The 22396-nt window shown below is 40.9% G+C and overlaps 3 protein-coding genes across 5 annotated transcripts in view; 2 read left to right on the top strand and 1 right to left on the bottom strand.

The window, feature by feature from the left end:
• Positions 1-22396, bottom strand: part of rsh (radish) — a 142674-nt gene that overhangs the window by 1374 nt on the left and 118904 nt on the right. For 2 of the 3 annotated variants that reach the window (XM_064699280.1, XM_064699278.1), the window contains exons 8-16: positions 9331-9814; positions 9157-9268; positions 8879-9071; positions 8580-8788; positions 7915-8045; positions 7671-7852; positions 2499-2722; positions 2109-2415; positions 252-464 (exon numbers count right to left, since the gene is read on the bottom strand). In XM_064699280.1, coding sequence (XP_064555350.1) covers positions 252-464; positions 2109-2415; positions 2499-2722; positions 7671-7852; positions 7915-8045; positions 8580-8788; positions 8879-9071; positions 9157-9268; positions 9331-9814 — 2055 coding nt within the window. The remainder of the gene's footprint in view (positions 1-251; positions 465-2108; positions 2416-2498; positions 2723-7670; positions 7853-7914; positions 8046-8579; positions 8789-8878; positions 9072-9156; positions 9269-9330; positions 9815-22396) is intronic. The other variant, XM_064699279.1, reaches the window with a different exon arrangement.
• hep (hemipterous) overlaps positions 1-22396 on the top strand; it is a 57207-nt gene that overhangs the window by 23367 nt on the left and 11444 nt on the right. The gene's annotated exons all lie outside the window — the stretch shown is intronic.
• Positions 1-22396, top strand: part of HUWE1 (HECT, UBA and WWE domain containing E3 ubiquitin protein ligase 1) — a 106855-nt gene that overhangs the window by 83710 nt on the left and 749 nt on the right. The gene's annotated exons all lie outside the window — the stretch shown is intronic.

Below are 22396 nucleotides of genomic sequence, written 5' to 3'. Positions count from 1 at the left end.
CTCGCATATGTTTCAATTCCAAGCGTTCCCTTTTCAACTTTTTTCCCTTTTCAACTTCTTTCCATGACGTTAGGATAATAATACTACTAAAACGTTCTCAGTTTTTGCATATGTTTCAATTCCAAGTGTTCTCCTTTCAACTTTTTCCATTACGTTAGGGCAATACTACTAAAACGTTCTCTGTTCTTGCATATGTTTCAATTCCAAGTGTTCCCTATTCAACTTTTTTCCATTATCATTGATTTGCTTACCTGGTATCGAGACACAGGTCAGTGGACAGGTGCCCGTGTGCAGATAGTCCAGGAGCACACGAAACGTATCCGGATCGAATTCGATAATGTTGAATTCCGTTTGGGCTAGCTTGGCCCGGTCCACCTTTTGGGCGTCCGCGCAGACGGAGAGCCGGGGCATGGCCAATTGATTGTTGCCCGGCTTGTCCTTATCCTTGTCTTTACTATCTCTGTCTGCCAGGTTTGGAAGTTGATTTTTTTTCGGTTTTGTATGTTTTTTTTTTTTTTTTTTTGGATTTTCGGTATTTTGGTATTCGGTTGTCGTGATATTTTTTTTTTTTTTTGGTTTAAGGTGGTTTGTTGACGCGAAATTATTAAATTAAACGCAAATGAAAATCATCAAATTAAATATGAATTAAATTTAATTGCGAAATTAAATAAATGCGGTCAGTATTGCGGGTGGGAATATCGCACGGTTTTCAAAGAAATCAAATTCCAAATAAATAGCGTTAATTGATTATGGTGAAGCGAGAGAAAGAGGGAGCGAGAGACGGGTGTGGGGGGTTGGCAGTTGGGTTAGCGCGTGTGATGAAAAATGACAAGAATTTCAATTTTTGTTTGATTAATTTAATGAAATTTGTATTTGTATAATTTGTATTGTTATTAAATCAATTTTAAATATGGTTTGAAAGAGGTAGATTGGGAAGGAAGAGAGAAAAGAGAGAGAGAGAGAGAGAGAGAGAGAGAGAGAGAGAGGGTGATAGTTGCAGTGTGGTGAATTATGCAAATTGTTTAGTATGTTCAAATTTTAAGAATATCAAGCAAATGCGATACGTTTTATTTTATAAATTGATGGGCAGTTCGCATGTTTTGCGGTGGTGAATATGAAAGTGGTGAGTATAGGTTGAATATAGTCAGTTGCAGTGAGTGAGTTGAGTACGGTCTTGGAAGATATGGATGGTGAAATATGGATGATGATGTGATATGTGTTGAGTTGAGTGATATTTCGTATGTTCGTGGTGAGTAGAGATATGAGAAACATGTGCGTTCGAATTCCATTTGTGCAGTATTATTCAAAGTTTAGGATAGCAGTGAAAAATTGTTGAGTGAAAAATTGTTGAGGATATATTTAGTGGGAAGCATTGACGGAAATACGATATGTGTATGATAGTTAGCCGATTAGAATTCCAATTATGGTGGTGGTGAGTTCAGAGAGGTGGGTATGCATTAAGCGGTTGATACCGTTAGCAGGACACGTCCAAGGTATTTATGGCAAAGAATGCCAATAAAAAGGAAGCATATAAGCAAAATAATTGGCATAAGTAAGATAAAAAAAAAATGTAAGAAGTTATAAGTGTTGCCGGTGGAAAAGATTAGGAATGCAACACAACACGATGAAGGACAAGGACCATAACGATGATCCCGAATGCGGTTTACACAATTTACATATGAACAATTTACGCATCACATTATAATATATGTATATATTATATATGTATATGCGTATATCATATATGGAGTACGCAGTTGGGTTGTTTGTGAGTTAGTTAAGGCGTGCGACGTGCGTTATTTGCGATTTGTTTTCGTTGTTAGCCAAGTTGTTAGCAAGTATTAGCAAGTGGTAAAACAGGCAGTTGCGAAGTTACGTAGTACGTAGGAGCGGAGCCAAGGCGTTATTTAGTAGTTAGTGGGTGAGTGTATATTACGAGAATCAGGTACGTTTAAAAGAAAGAGCCCAAAAAACGGAGAAAGACAAAAGAGAGAGAGAGAGAGACAAATAGAGAGAGAGAGAGAGAGAGATCGAGAGAGAGGAAAAAGAGAGAAGGAAAAAAGAACACGCATCGATATTGTTGCATTGCATTGAATGAAAACTCTTACTCGAACAATCTGTCGATGATATCCACTTCTTTTTATCATCCGGATTCAATTGATTCGTATTCTTATTCCGTATGGATCGACCCCAGCCGGCTGTGATCGTGCCAAGGCGCGAGAACGCACGCTTAACCATCGGCGATGAGGGCACACTTTTGGGTCGTATGGAATCGGAATCCGGTACGGTCAAATAGTTGTTACTTTTCGGCTTTTGATTCTGTGGCGAGACCAGCGACGGCGCTGGCCGGGCAAAGATCTCGGCAACGGGTATCTGCGGTGATCCAAAGCCCGTCTGTATGCCATAAAGCATTTCCTATATAACAAAATTCCAAAAAAAAAAACAAACTCAAATCTTTGAATCTGACCGTTGACAGTTGAGGGCCGCCAAAGCATTACCTGAAAGACGCGACTGCGCACACCTAGAATGGCGCGTACCCCAATGAGACGCGCCTTCTGCTTGGACTGGCCCACCAGAAAGACCACATCGAATAGATGGGCATTTGTGAGGGACGATGGTTCGTCGTTAAGAAATACACGCGTAAAGTCTTTGGCCAGCTGGTCGTAATCCTCGAACTGATCCCTCACCGAATCCAGCAGCGGTGACGATGGTCGCATGTGGCCTATGAAAAGAAAGGAATACGTCAAGAATTTAATTACAAATATATGTGTTTTGGGATGATATATTATGTTAGGAATTATGAATTATGATATATATATTTAGAGAAACATGCTGTTCTATATTCTTATATGACTTTGGCATGAAATACATACCATTTGTACATTCAATTTTTTGTACAAATTTGTACAACCTAAACTAGAAAGGAATCAAACTTAATCTCACAGCTTGAAAACCAGTTCAACAAAAGAAGCGTCTAAGCTGAGCTTATAAGAGAGCTACAAAACTATCGATAAACCATGGGTTTTATCGATATATTATGGAGTAATGTCTTTGACATGAAATACAAACCATTTGTACATTCAAATTCAAGTACATTTCGTTCTTTAATATACCTTAACTAGATAGGAATCAAACTTGATTTCACAGCTTCAACAAAAAAACGCCTAAGCTGAGCTTATAAGAGAGCTACAAAACTATCAATATACCCTGGGTCTTATCGATATACATATTATGGAGTAATGTCTTTGACATGAAATATATACCATTTGTACATTTAATTTCAAGTACACTTCCTAATCGAAGCTCGAAACTAGCTCAATAAAAGAAGAGTCTAAGTTGAGTATGAGAGCTACAAAACTATCGATATACCCTGGGTCTTATCGATATATTATCGAGCAATGACTTTGGCATGAAATACAAACCATTTGTACATTAATTTCAAGTACACTTCCTTATCGAAGCTCGAAACCAGCTCAATAAAAGAAGAGTCTAAGTTGAGTTTATAAGAGAGCTACAAAACTATCGATATACCATGGGTCTTATCGATATACTATCGAGCAATGACTTTGGCATGAAATACAAACCATTTGTACATTCAAATTCAAGTAAATTTCGTTCTTGAATATAATTAGGTGGGAATCCAACTTGATTTCAAAGCTTGGAGACAGTTCAATCAAAGAAGAGTCTAAGTTTAGTTTATATATGAGCTGAGAAAACTATCGATAGATACTATCTAGCAATAAAACTGAAATATACCAATTATGTCTGCTTCTTCAATATTCGCAAAAAATGATTTCATATTTTTTTAAATGTAATCCAATTTGTTGTTCTTGCGAACGAGCTTCCTTTATTGTTGCCCTATTATTACTTTCACGTAAATTGCAAGGTTAATTATGCAGAAATGAATTTCTGACGGTTAAGGCTGGCGAAATACACAAATTTCTTCTTCACATTTCTGCGGCTTAGCTTTTGTGGGATGTTAACTAGTGTTAATGTGTCGGAAACAGCTTGGAACAAGCAAAAGACAGCTTTTAAAGATGGCTTGGATATTTGTGAAATATTCTCACTTGTTCAACTTGTTACATCGCTCATTTTTGTTGTTCTATATTGTGGTTGGTGGTGCGTGGGCGTGTGGCCAGGTAGCAAGCATGATCGACTAGGAGATGCCCTGTGGAAGCGTACACGCGATGCTTTATAAGTTTCTGCGCTCGAGCAAACAACTCTTAGAACATTTATATCAAATAAGATAATAAGATAATGTACGTAAGCAAAATGTCTCAAAGTTGATTTAAAGGGAACGTGTTCAACATTTTAGTTTGCAAAAGAAGCCAGGGAACAAATATGTTGCTGCCCTATAACATAGAATATAATGCCATATGTTGATATACCACTTTTTAATCATGATGCGAGTACAGGGTATTTGAACCCTTTGGCCTTTGCAGCCGGCATTTGGCTAAGCCGCAGCCAGCTTCACCTGCTGCCCAACACTCGGGAACAGCCCAAGGTTGCGTATAGTCTGTGTGTGTGTGTGTGTGTGTGTGTGTGAGAGTGTGCTTACAATGTGGGCCATCAATCATACACCGCTTGCTTGTATCTTACGGATACGAAATACTTGCACATACACATACAAATATGCCTAATGGGAGTTCTCGAGGTCGCAGCGGCCAAATGGAAATTGTGCTACAATGCACTTGGCAACAGGCACCTTCCATCTTCTGCAGAGGCCCAAAAGCATTGCCATTGGATTCGATTTCAATTCGATTCGATTCGATTCGATTCGATTCAATTGTTTGGTTTGCATGCAATGGTCGAAGTAACGACCTCACCTGCACCTGATATATGTATACCCTGAACCCAGCGGAAGTGGCCAACAAGGGGTATACTGTTTTTGTGCAAATGTATGTAACGGACAGCGGGAAGCAACTAGAAGTATATATATATATTTTCGATCGGATGACAAGCTCAGTCGATTAGGTCATGTCAGATCGAATTTCTTGCAAATAATCGATAACCCACCCCACGAAATCGATAAAAATCGATGTAAGGCCTTTTGACCATGTCTAGCAGCTTATATTATCTGGAGAAAAATAATATTTAGACTCGATAAAATGTTCATATTGAGAATCTGAAAATTGTTAAGGATCGGACTATAAACATTAAAGTAGACTGGGTCTGAGGGAAGAAGCAGCACTATCGAGAGCTACTCTATGTGTGTGTGTGTGTGCTTTTGTGTGTGCAGCATTAAATAGGATTGTTTGGTAACGGCAGCTCGCCGTTTGGTACTGGGTAACTTCAAGTCGGGCAATGCTGATTAGTGTGCACTTGCTTATTCAATTTTCATTACACGTTGCAGGTAAATGTTGGTTATTACCATCAAACACAAACACAAACACAAAAACCAACACAAATACAAGTACACATAAAAATTGCTAGTGTAATCAATGGCAGCGTCTATGAGCGGGTCAGGGGTCAGGGGTCAGGGGTCAGGGGTCAGGGCTCGGCACTTCAACACAGCTGCGTTTCGCTTTTTGGTTACGATATGTAAATATGAAATATGTACATGGTATTTTATTAGCCAATTTGTGTTCTCTGTGTGTTGAACGGTTGTTTTTTGTTTTTTATAATTAAGGTTTACATTCCTAAAATTGATTTGTTCTTTTGCCATCTGATTTCCTATCGCAAGGAATTCAGAAGTTTAGGAATTTAATTCAACTTATCTGAACTGAAAACGGTTTTTGAGTCGATAAAATCTTGTCTATTTGTTTCTCTACAAGCTAGTCTCTCAGTTGTATAGCAATGGACTGCAAAAATTGCATAGATACTTTAATATTTTACGATATCGATAACAGATTTCAGGAACAGTCAACAGATTGGAACCATGTTTCATCTAGCGGACTTGGGAAAGATTCGACATATTGTTAGAGCATATTTTGATTTAAACATGAATTGACCCTATAAAGTATATATACTTCAGGTCAAATCGATATAATCATGTCCGACTATCTGTCTCTCTGTTCGGATACAAATCTATATCAACCTATATCATATAGCTCAATAGAAGGAGCTTTTATGTGGCAAAATCTTCTGTTATTTAAGAGCTTCACAAATGAACGTAGGCCATATTTTTTTTTGCTAGGGTTTTTAAGGTTCGGTATACCGAAGATGGCCGTACTTTGTTCTTGTCTTTGTCTTTGAATTATATATTAAAGCAGCTGCCACATTTGCCTATGGAGCATCTAATTCAGTTGTCTTCAAGCTGCAGCTCAGGCGGTTGGTTAAGGGGGCGGGGCCCGGTTGTGGGTAGTGTGTGGAACAACTACTCAGCAGGGAGCACACCGCATCCCCAGTGTGGCCACAGAAGCTATCAATCAATAATTTGCATTATTTTAATATGCATAAATAGTTCGAATATGCGATACGCATTTTGGGCGCAATGGGGGCGGCAGAGATATTGGACGCCTGGCCCGGGGCTGACAATTGGCCAACACCTACACAACTGAAGGGGTGTGTGTGTGTGTGTGTGTGTGGATTGTGGTGCTGCTGTGCATGAATAAATCAAATTAGATTTGTCTTCTTTAATGCAACAAATAAATAACAGAAAATCTAAAACAAATCACAACAACAACAACAGCTCCCAATAGGATGGGCAGACAGGAGGCGATGCGGGTGTACTTCTGTGTGCGTGTGTGTGTGTGCGTGTGTGTGTGCTCGGCTGTGCTAAGACGCAAAAGATTGACCGCAGCAGATAAAATGTACAACATTTCATGCCGGACAACTTAAGATACGCGCTAAAACCAGGCCAAACTGTGGCAGAGCAGGGGCACGTGGACGGGGGGATGGGGTCGCGGTCGGGGTGGGGCAAGGCAATGCTGTGGCAGCAAACAGATTGTGTTGTAAGATTTGTCACAGCATGCCACAGAGGCTGTGCAGCGCAGTCGCGTCGCGTGCAAACAGAGGCGGATGTGTTAATGGCGGAAACGGAAGTGTAAGCGCGCATGTGTGTGTGTGTGCGAGTGTGCGTGTGTGCGAGTGTGCGAGTGTGTGTGTTTGGCATGGCATGCGGAAGTGCTGCAACAACAATGGCAACGGCAAACAGCAGCAACAACATGGCAAAACGATTAATCATGCAGAGTCGAGAGTCAACAAAGTGAAATGCTGCAAATAGCTGTCAAAGCGGCGGCAGCAGCTGCCACGCCCACAAACAGCCCCGCCCATTTAACAGGTGAAACATTTAACTGACTGACTGTGGGTAGGTGTGCGTGTATGTGTGTGTGTGTGTGTGTGTGTGTGTGTGGGTATACACATACTATGCCTCACACAGAGGTGCATCACAGAGGCACAGCACAAATTGCAGCGAAGGGTTCTTGTTGTTGTTGTTGTTGTTGCTGATTTTTGTTGTTGTTGCTGTTGCTGTTGTTGTTGCTGTTGCTGTTGGCGTTGCTCAGCGTTGTTGCTGTTGTTGTGTTTAGTGTGTGTGTGTGTTGTGCCCAGTGCCACAAGCAGGCCCAGTGCCAGCTGCTGCTGCTGCTGCTGTTGCTGCTGCTCGTTGCAATTACAATAGCAACAGTTGTTGAAGTGTTCATGTTGTTGTTGTTGTTGTTGGTGTTGTTGTTGTGATCTGTTGTTGTCTAGTACTCTGGCATGCAACATTTTGAAATATTCATCCTCACCAATTGGCCGCCAGGAGCCGCGTCTATATGGCTTCGGTATTTGACCAGTTTCCGCATGATTCGATAGATTCATCACCAGATCCTCGAGCATCTGTGAGCGCGTCCGCTCCTGCATTCTGGCAAATTTTGGCGCCGAATACGAGGCGCGTTCCCCATTCACAATTTTCGTTAGCAGCCACTCGCTAAACAGAATTCACTTTCGTATCTTCATTTACAATTGGATTAGACGCTGGCTAACACTTACCGAAACATTGGCCCCTTCTCGAAGACCGACTGCTCCCATAGGTAGGGCTTGTAGGCGCCAACCTCGTCGCGTGTGACCACAGATACCTCGTAGCGTGTGGGCTTGTGTTTAATACGCGCCGAGACACGCACCTGTATTTCCATTGCAGAGAGAGAGAGAGAGAGAGAGAGACAGAGAGATAGGGAGATACAGTGGTCGCTCGTTAAAGACAACGTTGTGGCTCCTTCAACTTGACGAGGGATCACAATTATATCACTGCATTGTTTTTCCGATCGAATTTCCCCTAGATTCGTAACTGTTACATTTCGGACTGCGCGTTAATCGCTTGTCAATCAATCAGCGTTTGAGCCGGCGACCTCTCGCTTGCTGGTCCGACGCTTAGACCCTTAAGCCACGCGGGCTCATCCCGTCACACTTTTATCGCTGCGTTCTTTCTGATGTTTCTCTGGCAAACTTCGACCATCGATTTCCCCCCAACCCCGCGTTGTTAACTCACGCAACAAAAGGAAACTTCGGCACTAGGTTTGGCTGTCCGTTGATCGCATGTCAATCAGTCAGCCAGGATACACTATTTATATTTATGGAATATACATATAAAATTGTATGTCCTGACTGACTGAAATCCATTGAAGTCAGCTCATCAGATGGCTCAAATGTTGGCTTACCAGTATGAAGGTGTGCAGAAAATGGCTCTTGATGCAGGCGGGACTGAAGCGGGTGTTGTCCGCTTCGAGAAATACCACGCAGACAATATCGTTGCCGATGTGGCGTTTGCGTTGAAGCTTCTGTGGGTCATGTTTCTCATAGGGCAGCAGCGTGGACACATGGAACATGATCTCAATGTTGCGCCAGTGCGTATAAACGGAGAATAGACCTGAGCGGAAAATGCAGAGTATAGTATACACATTTAAAAATATATATGTGTGGGCAATTTAATGTAGATAGGTCTAGTAGCGAGACACACCTGTGAGGTCATGCACCGTATCAAGGCCACCTTTGTATTTATCAAAGCCGCGTAGGCGAACGCGGTCGCCGAGCAGCGTGAGGAACTCATCGAAGAGCGGTGAATTTTCATTATTGTCCAGAATTTGCTCTTCGCTAAATTGTTCCTCCTTGACGAATATGACGCCGACTTTTAATTCGGATTTTATAAAAACCTTGAGAAAAATGAAAATTGCACAATCAGTTCCCACATAAGCTAAGCTAAGATCCTTGCGATTTCGATTCGATGCTCGCACGCACCTGATCTAATTTTAATAATTCCTCGGGCGTATCGGGCAGTTGTCCTAAGGTTAATGGTGGATTTAAATTAACTTCTTTACCTAAAGATCTAACTACCTCCTCGCGATTATATCTAATAGAGAATGAAGAAAAATGTATTTATGTATTTACTCTTAAGCCTCGTGTGCATCTCACCTATCGGCAAACACACAGGAGGCCGGTATCAGTCCGTGGACCGTATAGGAACCAGCGCGTACGAGTATACGAAACTGATCCCGTCCATTGAGCGTCTCCTGTTTGATGGAGAGGATAACGGGGCCCAGATCCTCGTCACTTGTAAAATAATTCCAATGCTCAGTGCCATAAAAGTATTTCTCGTACGTCTCCTGCTCCACAGAGATTAGCTCAAAGGCGCCCTGCTGGTCCCATTGCTCCTCAATGGTTGTTTTTTTGCGCGGACTGGGCGTTGCCTCCGAATCCTCATCGTCCTCATAGAGGTCACTGCACTCACGCTCCAAATACGCATCGCTGGCACTCCCAGCACGTATATCCTCATGCTCCGAATCGCTTTCATCCCAAATCGTATGCGGCGTGGGCATCGATATTTTCTGTCGTGAACACTCTATCCAATAGCCAGGTGTGGGCATCAAATTATGCGGATACTCCTCGCAAAATTCATCTGCAGCGAAAAGAACAAGGCCGAAATATAAATCAATTGAACTCACTTTGCCTTGCATAATCTACCGTTCCGAGATATTCGGCAAATTAACTAAATTTAAAGCGAGCGATTTGTCCCCGATTCTCACTATAAGACACATTTTGATGTCTTATAAGTGAACGTTGAGAACATCTGTTTGAGTTGTATCGATTTTAAATGCTAAACTATTCCTTAACCCCAGTTTTCCATTTCAGCCTTTCCCCAATCCCCTTATATTCCACTATAATCCATCAGAAGTTTCGCGAGAATTTACATAATCTATTCGTTAGTTTTCCTTTTGAAAATCTCTTATTCCACTATTGAGTATATCTTGTTCTTTCAAGTGAGAATGGAAGACAGCTTATTTATCTCTATCTCTCTTTTCTATATCTCTCTACCTCTCTATCTCTCTATCTCTCTATATCTCTATCTCTATATCTTGAAGGACAGCTACTTCAATTAGGCTCTACTTGAATAGTTCAAGGTATTAGCTTGTGCTTCTCCCATTGCCAACATTATTACGCACTTTGTACTTGAGTTGAGCATTGTTCAAAATGAACACTAATTGGACACATCCTATCATTCACATCTTTCAATTGTTGACACAAGCTGAGAACTCAGTGTAATGCGCCCGCCTCTCGACCATGGTAATGCCAACTCACCTAATACCCATCATTGCCAACTTCAAGTGGGAGCAAAACCGATTAAGGCGCAGCCCACAAATGCTGGCATAGTCCTAACAATGATTGCAGTTGCCTTTGTTTTGGTTGTTGCCCTGATTTGCACTGCCGCCCCCGCCTTTGCCCCCTGCCATGCCACAAACAGATGAGTGAAGCCCACTCGAAATGCCACATTAAGTGCAATCGATATGTGTAACTGCAACGGCAACTGCAACTGCGACTGCAACTATGACTTTATTGCAGTTGTATTGTTTAGAGGTAGGTCAAGGAATTGCTTGGATTAATTATTCGATTGCTTTTGTAGTCATTTTAGAGATTTATTTGCAATTTTTGTGTATTGAATCAGCTTTGTTGTGCGTAAAATATTAACCAACTGGAAACTTGTTTAATTCTCTGAAGTACTCAAACAGCTGCATATCCTCTATCCAATTAGTCTACTCGTAAAGTTTGTTAGGAAATATTGACAATTAAATACTCTATTGATTTCAGGCAGAGATCATTTAACTATGGACAGTATAAGTATAGTAAGTTCTAGTAACTGAGTATATAAACTGTTGGTTGGTTGGGATAGAACATATTACAATTATTATTCAACTAACTTTGGTTTACCAAAAGTTAGCCCAAATTGACGAGCTTTATCGGGTAATATCTTTGAGATCAATGAGTTTGTTTAGCTATATGTTAATTATATTGATATGTGGATACATTCAACTAGACTCTCAAACTATCTATGTCTAAAGGTTTTAAACTTTAACGATAAGCTTATTTAAGCTCTAAGATCAACGGGTCGAGGATGCTTAGCATGTTCATTAAGATTGGTTGAAGCTGCTGTGCTTGCAGCTACCCTGTAGCACGCATGAGCTCGACTAGAAGATATCTTAAGTGTACAAATAAGTGTATTTCAAATTTGATCATCAGTAAAAAAGCCTACATGCATTAAATTTCATGGTATGCAGCAACAACATACATATATGTATGTCACTTAGCTTGGGTATTTCTTATGGCAATATAAGTAAGTTAAAATAAAATAACTAAGCTTCTGACAGCTGAAATCCTGAAAAAGTTCTTGTTACGTGCGGTTTTTGTGGCAAGTTGTTGGCTTTGCCAGTTGAAATGGCAGCCAAATTGCTGCAAACTGCACGTATAAACAAAATAATTTGGTGCAATTCAATTAAAATGCAAATACCGCAAAGGCAGCAAGGTGAGCTGTTGATGCCACACAGCAGCAGCAGCAGCAGCAGCAGCAGGAGCTGGAGCTGGAGCAGGAGCAGCTGCCACATGAGCCGTAAATGGCGCAAAGATTCAGCCACTGATTGAGCTGGAAATTTGATGTGGCTGCCCAATTTGGCTGCGTTCTATGGCGTTAGCTAGGAATTTGATAGACAAGCTCTGTTGGCAGCCTGTGCATAATGTGGCAAGACATGTGAGGCAAGTTGCGCGTTCAGCAACTATGATCTAATTAAGGTTCGCGCTTACCGCAGCATCAAGCAAATGGCTTGCGGCAAGTAGCATGTAGCATGTAGCATGTGGCATGTGGCATGTGGCATTTGTCGTTGCTGTTGCATACTTTTGAGAGCAAGGCGCTTAGCTGCTGCCCAAGCGTTGGACGAGGGCCTCTATAGCCACACACACACACACACACATATATATATATATACACGCTCACACAGAGATAGCCATAAAATAACAACATGTTGTGGCCGCAGAACCTGCTGCCGGAGACGGAAATGTTTCCCGTGCCGAACTGTTTTAGGGCTTGCTGTTGCCTAATTCAAATTTGAAAAGCCCGCAACGTGCGCCGCTAAGTAGGCTATGAATTTGGCCACTGTTGACGCGGCTGCTGCCCTTGTTGTTGTTGATGTTGTTGTTGTTGTTGCCTATTTTGCGGTTGTGCCAGGCGCTTCTTCCTCTTACCCCAAGCCACGAACGCGCTTCGAAAGCGCACACATTTTCCAAACTAGAAGGGTTTATTTTAAGCCCATTTTGTAACTAGCAAACTATTTGCAAACAAGCCGGTTGTGCCTGAGAGACTGATTGGCTATCAGATACCCTTGAGTACAGCCTTTGGCAGTAAATAAGTAGACAATTCTTTTCATGTATCCGAACTGCCAAAAAAAAAGGGTATGCAAACGGAATAATTGTTTGTACAGGGTATTTGATGGCCTGCGTTAGCAGTGCTGAGTGTTTATGGACTAGGCCTGGTACTTTCCTCTGTGCAGGCTTACGCCAAAAATTTGACCAAAATTGGTTACACAACGGAAATACCGGCCCTTCACCTGGCCCCCTCCCGCCAACTGAACACGGGCTGTGCCACGCATTTGTATTTGTATTTTTATGCTGCGCCATTATTAGCATTTCACGTGAATTGGATTTACGCAACATTCATGATTATGCAATGCCCCGCCCCCCTGTTTGCTGTCAGAAACATAAATCTTCTTTTGATTTCCATTTGAAGCTGACTGAAGGATTGCAGCTGCAGTTGTCATTCAGCGGAAGGAGCACACACACAGCAAGAGAGGAAGATAGAGAGAGAGAGAGAGAGAGGGGGGGGGGAGGGAATCTGAGATGGAAATTAACTTGGGGAAGTTTCAACAGGAAGATGTCAAGAGCTATGCCAAAGTTTATTCCTTACTTATTTCTCGCTTTGAAAGTAATTCGATATGATCCATTTCCAATAGACTAGGCATGGCCCGAGAGGGTTGGTGGGTTGAGGGGGGGGGGGGGGTGTGGTTCATCATATATAGCCATTCCGTTTATATCTTAAGCTCGATGCAGGGCAATAGACAAATCTATGGGCCGGCATTTCATTTGGCATTTGACATTTTTTGCTCGGCTGTCTGTCAGCGTTGACACTTTTACGCCGCAATACGGTTGTGCCCCCCACTTCTACACCCCCCACCCGCTCCCGGCTGGCTGGTACGCCCTAAAACGTCGAGCATTAAACCAATTGGCCATTATGCCATGCTCTGTTGGACCCAAGTCGAAGCTGGACTGGGTTTATGGGGACGTCCATCAATCATGTGTCTAAAAGTGATGTGCGCCACGTGTTGGCAGCTCAACGATTTCCGATGACGATGACGATGTCCCCGGGGAAGCGGCCGCAAGTTATCACCCACAAAAGTTATCGAACACTCTAATGTACGGCGCGACATCGATGGGCCGCTCTCAATTTGCATTGGCGCCAGTTCATAATGCGTTTTGCGGTTGCCTACAAAAAGGGATAAAACCGCAAATTGAATCTCTAAAGTGCGAGCATCCCCCCTCAATGTGTGGGCGTGCATGTGCGTGCATGTGCGTGCGTGCATATAATGCTAAATAAACTTTTATGCAGAATTTGGGAATTAAATTTACCCGAGACCGACGAGTCGACGAGTTAAAGGGCACGAGTTTTAAATGCCCCAACAGAATGGCACATATTCCACAGAGTCATATTCGCAGAGTGCAGCACAGCGAGAAGCAGTCATATTCTGAGCGATAAGTAATGGTTAGGGTAAGAATAGTGGGCTTTTTATACACTCTGTTTCTCCCCTTACTACTCTTTTGGGCATTCGCTTCTCGCTTCAAACTGCGTGTTTTTATCTGAGCTCTAGTTTTGGCATTCGCTTCTCGCTGCATTTACAGCTGAGCTCCAATTTTAGCTTTCACTTTTCGCTTCATTTACAGCTGAGCTCCAGTTGTAGCCTTCGCTTTGATTAGCTTGCACTTTTTGCTTCACTTCTCTATTCTCTTGGCAGTTTTAGCTTTTCGCTTAGTTGTCGTTCATCTCTTGTCTTTAAGCTTTAAGCTCTCATAACTATTCATTGCCTTTTTGTGTATTTCTAGGCTTCGCAGTTCGCTTCTCACTTCAGCAGCTGTTAAGCGTTTGCGTTTTTTATTCGCTTCTCGCTTATGTTTCGTTTTTTGCTTCTTTTGACTTGCTAATTTTCTCGTCTTGACTATTACCCTAATCTTACCCTTATCTTACCTTAATTTACAAATTTTTTGATGCAATTCATTTTGTCGCTACTCCCTTGACTTGCAGCTTATTTATATATTAGCTTTTCGCTTCTCGCTTAACACTTAACTTTTTTATTTTCAGACTTGACTTCTTTCTTTACTTTTAATTGGTTTCTCGCTGCCGTTTAAACTTCTAGAGAAGCTGTCTAGGGCTTTATGCCCTAGTTTGCTCCTTGTTTCACTTCCTGCTTCTTACTTCGCTGTCCGCCTTGATCTAGGCAGCTTTTCTTTGGCTGCTTACGGCACACAAATGTAGACTTCAATCAATATCCCATTGCTAAAGCCTTCAATATAGTTTCATTGTCGGCTACGACTGGCTCTACTCAACAGAGCTCATTTTCATTTTAGATCTTGTGATGTTCGGGTCGAAAACTAAAATTTAGAAACCATACAAACCAAAGGGAAAATTTGTTTAAAAAAACCAAAAAAAAAAAACATTAAAAAAAATGGTTTAAAGCAAACACAACTTCGATAATGTCTTGGGTAAGTTGGGCCAATTGTCGTAGACATTTAATGCCATCTTTTTCTCTGAAGGACAACTACAGAGTTCGAGCACATTGAAGACGTTAGGGTTTTAATGCAAAATTCATAGAACGGCATCGACACGATTGGCAAGTTACTTATACACTGTACAAAATGTTTACTTGTTCTGGTTAATGATTGACTATGATTGACTATGATTGACTACGATTGATTACGATTGATTCCAATTGATCATCTGGGGGCATATTGCATATTATGCCAAGGGAGGCTTTTCAACTTGTGAGTATGCTCCACAATTACCGATGTGGGAATACCCTCAACTAAAAGCCCCACAATTTTTGCAGTGAGTGTTGAATAACGTTGAAATGTTGAACGAATTTCTTTTCAAGCTTTTTCGTTTATTGATTCCAATGTATTGTTAAATGAAACGCAATGGAAATGTAAAAAAAAAAACATAAAAAATAACAAGATTCAAAAAAATCGAAAAACCAAAATCTTTCATTATATCGCGAACTGTGGGCCTCAAGCAGAAGGTCCGACTGAGCCAAGTTAATGCCAGCTTCTGCAGCGCTGCGGGTGCCTCAATTCGAGCGATGCCTGTGGCAAGCGCGTTACGTATACGCCGCGTGGGCCGCACTGATAACTGTATATCAATCACACATTCCATCAACTGTTATTAACATACGTGAATTGCAGTTGCGGCAAGTGGCATGTGGCATGTGGGGCTGTGGCAACTTGCAAGTGACAGGTGAGTGGGAAAACGTGACTCGGCCCACCCCTGCTCCTCCAGCTCTCAGTTGGAGCTGCATCTTTTCGGCGTAAACCCAACAGCGACTCGTCAATGTCAAACTCTTATTTGTTATTTATATAAATGTATATTCACATTTTCGTCGTTGCTTAGCCTCTAGATTAATTTGCCATTTGCATTTCTTTAAATATATTTTTAGAATTTATAGTGAATACCTCTTCATGGCAGTCATAAGTCTGTCAACATGAATTTGTTTTAAATAGACTTTAGTCGGGGTTTGGCTTCTAGATCGATTTGACATTCACATTTTTTTCATATTTTAATTAATACATATTTAGATTTTATATTAATTTCTCTATTACCTTTAATGTCAAAACTAACATGATTTAAATGGATTTCTGTCAGGAGTTGGCCTATAAATAAATTTGGCATGCGTTTTTTTTAAACTATTTTATTATAAGATACATTTCGCAATTCACACTATTAATACCCTAAGCCCATTAAAAATGGGTAAAAAGGGTATTATGTATTTGTGAAAATGTATGTAACAGTATAAAGTATATATATTCTTGATCAGCATCATTAGCCGAGTCGATCTGGCCATGTTCGTCTGTCTGTCTGTCTGTCTCTGTCTCTGTCTCTGTCTGTCTGTCTCTGTCTGTCTGTCTGTCTGTCTGTCTGTCTGTCTGTCTGTCTGTCTGTCTGTCTGTCTGTCTGTCTGTCTGTCTGTCTGTCTGTCTGTCCGTATGTATGAACGCTAGAGGCTTGAAAGAGGCTAGAGGCTTGAAATTTTAGCTGTAGGTCCTCCTAGTCCCCGCGTAGATCGAGTTTCTTTCTGATATTCGATAACTTGCCCCGTTTCCAAGTAATCGATAAAAATCGATATCGAAATCCTGTCTATTGAGCAATTTCGGCAAATAATATGAGCTAGTCACCAAATTTGGTGTGTTGCTTTTAGAATAGTGAATATATATAAAGTATTTTTCATTTTATACCTATCGCCTGTTGGAAGAAGAGGGTTCAGGGTAACCCCTAGTCGGGAGCTCCCGACCTCTTACTTGTTTAGATCTTAATATGGAGTTTTAGTTTCTCGAAAATTGAAGAAAACTGGATGTGTTCTACCCGAATGAATTATAAAGCTCTGTAAAAGTATTCAACCAATCGCCACGCGGATTTTCGTCGACGGGATGCTCCTTGGGCTGGTTATGTTTTCTGCTCTTGTTATCAATAGGGTGGCACTTTATTATTTTGATTTAAGTTGGGATTAAATATTCGTTGATAAAACATTTATTTTAAATAATATATATATGTATACATATATGTATATACGTCTATATACATGCTCAGCTTTTTGTAGCATGCTGCATGTTAAATTTGGATTTAGATTTGTTTTAAAAATCAGTTTTATGTTATTTGGTATATACAAATTGGCACAAATCTACGCGTGAGCATTATGTGGCAATCTTTTGGGGCACTCGCTATTTGCGCCGCCATTCAAAGGATTTCCGCTTGCCCAACGGGAGCGTGCATGTGGTGGTAGGCGTGGCTGCCACGTAGCGGTGGCTGTGGCAGTGGGAATGATGCTTCTGTTGTTGGTCGCCTTTTTGTCGGTTTTATGGCCGCAATGTTGCCTTTGTGAGCAGCCCCAGCAGCAAAACAATGCAAAGCAGCTGACAACAACACGCACCTAACATGACATGAACAACTGCAAGAACAACGGCGGCAGCTGCCACATGTTGTTGCCACGTTGCAATGGCACGCCCTTCCCCATGCACCCATTGGCATTCAATGTGACCTTAGAGTGCTGAAACAGGTGCTTCTCTCAATGGGGAAATGACACAATGAACTGCGGAATGCATGCAACACGATGTTGTAAGTGCAACTAAGCTTTCGCTCCAGCTCCAATATAATACAGTAGTTACCTTTTATGACGTAACCCAACACTGAGACGCCCTTCTGCAAATGCTTTGCAAACAGGTCAACTAGTCAAAGCTAATTTTCTATACATACTCTGTTCCTGGCTGGTGACTGGCTCGAAGGTATTCTAGTTTAAAGCTGGATTAGATGAAGCATAGCCGAATCTTAGTCAAAATTCAAATGGTTGGTTCAAACCAACTTGGGACTAAAGGAATAATAAATAACTGCCCGTTCTATTGAAAATATTGCATGTCATCTATATTTTCAAATAGAATTTTCGAGCTAAATTTGAACTCTAGACAAGATTGTCGTCTACCAAAAAGTAAATAGATAAATAGTAAATAGTTTAATGCACTAGCTTGAATAGTTTTCTTTTTGGTTGGTTAGCAGCTACGATATGATATCGGTGTGTTTGTGCATAAGGTTTTATACAGTTTGAAAGTCATTAGCTTGGAGTTTACAGTTTGAGAGTGACCGAGCTTACAACAAAACGGTCGCTCTGCCAACTTTGTGCAGCTTTAAATGGCACGCAATGTTTCAACTTGTTTTAAGTGCTTTTCAGTTTTCGCAAGTTCAAAACTGTTTCAAGAAAATTTGATTGAAAATCTTTTTCGTTTTGCTAGCTTGCACACTGCGTTCCGATTCCGCGTGTTCCTGCATGCAACAGTGCTAGTTGTGTTTTGTTTATGATTGAATTCCTTATGGCCTCCATTAAATAAATCTTGAATAATTGTTAGACATGTTTGATTTTGCTTTTGATTTGCTGTTGCCTGTACTTTATATTTTATTTTTTTTTTTTTGGTTTCAGCTTTCTGGAGTTGGGTTCTATCGCGACGGGGCCATCAACTTTGTTCATTGCGTGAGAATTAAGTGCCACAATCCTCGTCATTGTCATTTTGCGGGGGTTCCCAAAGCCCGGCGACAAGTCAAGGAGCACATTTGACTTTTTTATCTTTGCTTTCTATTTGAATTTGTTGCGCATCGTTTCGCATTTCGTTTGCTTCGCTTATTTTTTTTTGTTGTTGCCGTTTGTTCTTTGTTGTTGGGAAGGGGGCGTGATTTTTAGCGGGTTTTTTTTTTTTCAGTTTTTGTTCGCATTGATGTTGGCTCCTGGCCCTCGGGCGGAATATATGTCTGCCTTTTGGTTTATTTGTTCTCGTGATGCTCGTTCAGCCTAAATGGAGGACACTTGAGGCATCATTAACGATGTCAATGCCGACAATAAGGTCAGCAAATAAACATTATAAACATTAGCATGAAAATACAAAGTGCCCACGGCATGGTCAAGAGGGCGCCAGGGCGTGCCCCGAAATGTACATTCTATATTCCGGTTTTATTTGCATTTGATGGTTGATTGCTAATTGCCTGGCGAGGGGTTTAGCCCAAATGGATATTGGATTGAAGTAGCAAGTGCCTTTTTACTTTACACTAGCAACGCATTGCTAGGCTTTCCCCTTATCAACCCCTGGCACACGCCAAAAAACGTCAGATGCTCTGGCATGTGTCGCCAAATGCTGGTGCTTGTTATCAAAGTTGTATACCCAACCACCATGCAAAAGCGAGTAGTCGAGTGAGACAACAATAGGCGAGCAGAACGGCAATCCAATTGATAAAGCGCATAGAAATCAAACACCACCGAAAATCCATTGGAAAAACACGAATCAAAACTTGTGCTCAGAACTGGTCGCACTTGCAATACCTTTTCGAGACAAATTCAGTTCGTCGCTTTCTTCAACAAATTTTGTAACGGAAAGCAAGAAACACATGTTAACAAAACTCACTGAAACGTGTGGAACTGAGATTTTGTTGCCTGCTAGAAACGCATGGAATTGGTAATCGTGCGCAGTATTCAGATTTACTTAGGACATTTGCTTGTAAGACTAAAAAAAAGATGGAGAAAACAAAACAGATGGAAGTAAAGCAGAATTGGGAATAAAAACAGGTGATGTGAGAGCACCTGCACCTGGCAGCGAAATAGTCGAGCTGGAACTACCCAAAGAGATCTCAATTCCACTTGTATGCAAGTGGAACAGGAACTACCCAAAGAGATCTCAATTCCACTTGATCCTAATCGAACAGGAACAAACGGAATTGAGATCTCTCCGACAACGAAACGCCCTAAACATGATAATTGCAAGTGGAACGCAAATCTCTTTGGACTAGCTGAGTACTTGATTATATTAGAAGGGAAACCAGAGCTGAAATTCTGTTGTTGTCGCTGCATAACAATTGATAGAATACAAAGTACTTCAAAGCGAATAATTTCGCTGGCATTTCGCACTTGAAAATGAAAACGTTTTGGATCGGAAATGGTTTTGCATTGCGATGTAAAAACGAACGCTTGAAAAAATATCAACAAAAAAAAAAAAAGGAAGAAAGAAAGAAAGAAAAAAAAAAACAAATGGGGAAGAGAAAACCCTCAAAAGTCGATGACAAAGTTGTGATAACCTTTTAGAAATAGGGCAACACAGGCAAGGCTCGGAATACAAAAGGAGAACGTAAAAAAGCGGAACGAAAAGCGTTTTTCAATTTCCAGCAGCAACGTGACCGAGTTTTCCACGTGCGATTCGATGCCAGCCAGCAACTGAGTGTTTCGAGTGGGTGTGAGTGAGTGGGTCAGTGAATCAGCATGTGAGTGTGTGAGTGTGAGTGTGTGAGTGTGTGAGTGTGAGTGTGTGAGTGTGAGTGTGGTTGAACGCATTTAGATGATCGCATTAACAGCATTTCCATCTATGCATTTTATTTCAATTCACTTCACTTGCCATTAAACACTTTTTTTCTCTTCTCTTTTTTTTTTACTTTGCACTTTTTCACATGCCGCTGTCCATTTTTGATTGGTTTCACTGTAGCCTGGCACATATATATATATATACATGTATGATTTACGGTCGGACCTTGGGCCGTCGCACTCACTGTAAGAAGTAACACCAAGCGGTATAAAAGACGCTCTGATGATTACATTTTACAGCGGGCGTGACGTCATTCCAGCTTGTGACGTGTTGCATGTGTGTGTGTGTGTGTGTAAGTGTGCAAGTGTGTACGTGTGTAAGTGTGTGTGTGTGTGGCATGTGCCCTCCGTCAGTTGCATGCGCCAGCCCTAATCATTAAGATTAAAAACTTAAAAGTAAAATTTGCGATAGAAATCTGTGCAAAGGAAAAGCACAGAAAAGACCCGCAAGAGAAAAGAAAAAAAAAATGCTGCTCATCTACGCGCAAGCACGAAATTTCTTTATTATTAATTTGAGAACCTGCAAAAAAACGAACGAAAATAATGCCAGATAATAAAAGCGCCAAAAATCAAATAAGAGACAACGCGACAAAAGCATAAAATGAACAGCAGAACAAAAAAAAAGATGCGAAACAAAAATTTAAATTTGAAGCGGATTTAAAACTTGGCTGCAACTCGCTTCCACAACGTCAGAAGCAGCAGGACAAGGGGTAACAGCTACACAGAGCGCGATAAGGCACTCCAAAGTGTGCTTGGTGGGGGAGGGCGGGTGGTGGCCCGGGTGTGGGTTGAGTCGAGCAATTGGGGGCCACGCTGGACTCTTAACTGGTTGCTGGCGGTCCGGTCCGGTCCGGTCCGACATGCATTTGCATAAATGTCAACTAATTTTGTTGCCAACGCTGTTTGCGTTTAATCAAAATGATGATAATGCTGACTACCAGCTCAACACACACCTGCACGCACACTCCCACACACACACACTCTGCTGTCGAGGGGCACTTCAAAGCTAACAGATGAAGCGGCAAAGTTTGAGCTGTGTGTGGTTGAAAATATAAATAACAAACAAATTTATACGGCAATTATGATCAGCGGCAGGGGCGCAAAGGGATGGCGCTCAGATCAGTAAAACACATACAAAAAAAAAAAACAATTAAAATTTGTACAATTTTTTCGATTAATATTTCTTAATATTCATTTCGATTATTAGCAATTACGATTGCAGTCATTAAATATTCAAAGCGATATTTATGGATTCGACGTCGAACACGTTTTCATAAATTGCAAGAATTTTTTTAATTTTTGCCTTTTTTATTATTATTTGATTTATTTATTTTCTTATTTTTTGCCTTATTCATCACATGTTTAAAGAATTCCCAACTGTTGCGGGAACGTGTAGAAAAAGCATGGAATCGATATTAATCGATTCGATGCAATGATAATCGAAGTTCGAAGAAGAAAATTGGAACGTTTGGAATTGATTTTGATGGAATTTCAATTCATATATATATAAATATACATATAAATATATATATATTAATATATCGTAAAGCAAGTCAAACAAAATCAAAAGCAATAAGAAATGTTGATTTAGTTTTTTTTTTAATTTTGACAAAAAGGGAACTTTTGGAATTGAGATGATATCTTAAAATTTGCTGACAGCAAAACAAAATACAATTAAAATCAATAAGAAATGCCAACCGAATATATTTTTAATGTTTACCTACACCAGTTGACAAATTGTCAAGCAAATTGTAAATCTTACGCGATTTCAAAACTGAGAACACGACGGCAAAGTTGGTAACAACTTCGGCTAGACACTACGTGCATTTTCGGAGCTCACTAAAATTCAAAGACAACTTATTTCAAACTTGCCACGGCACATTACTATTAGATTAAAAAAGGCAAAGCGATGAGAACGTGAGCCTAAAGCGCGTTAAGTCTAAATACGAAACAGCAAAAACAAAACCAACAGCCTCCACGATGCCAAAGTACTTATTAAAAAACAACAAAAT

The sequence above is a fragment of the Drosophila montana genome, unplaced genomic scaffold, assembly GCF_035044405.1.
Source record: "Drosophila montana isolate Dmon_TW-CO22-7 unplaced genomic scaffold, ASM3504440v1 contig_920_1, whole genome shotgun sequence".
NCBI classification, from domain to species: domain Eukaryota; kingdom Metazoa; phylum Arthropoda; class Insecta; order Diptera; family Drosophilidae; genus Drosophila; species Drosophila montana.
This window is presented reverse-complemented; position numbering and strand designations above follow the sequence as displayed.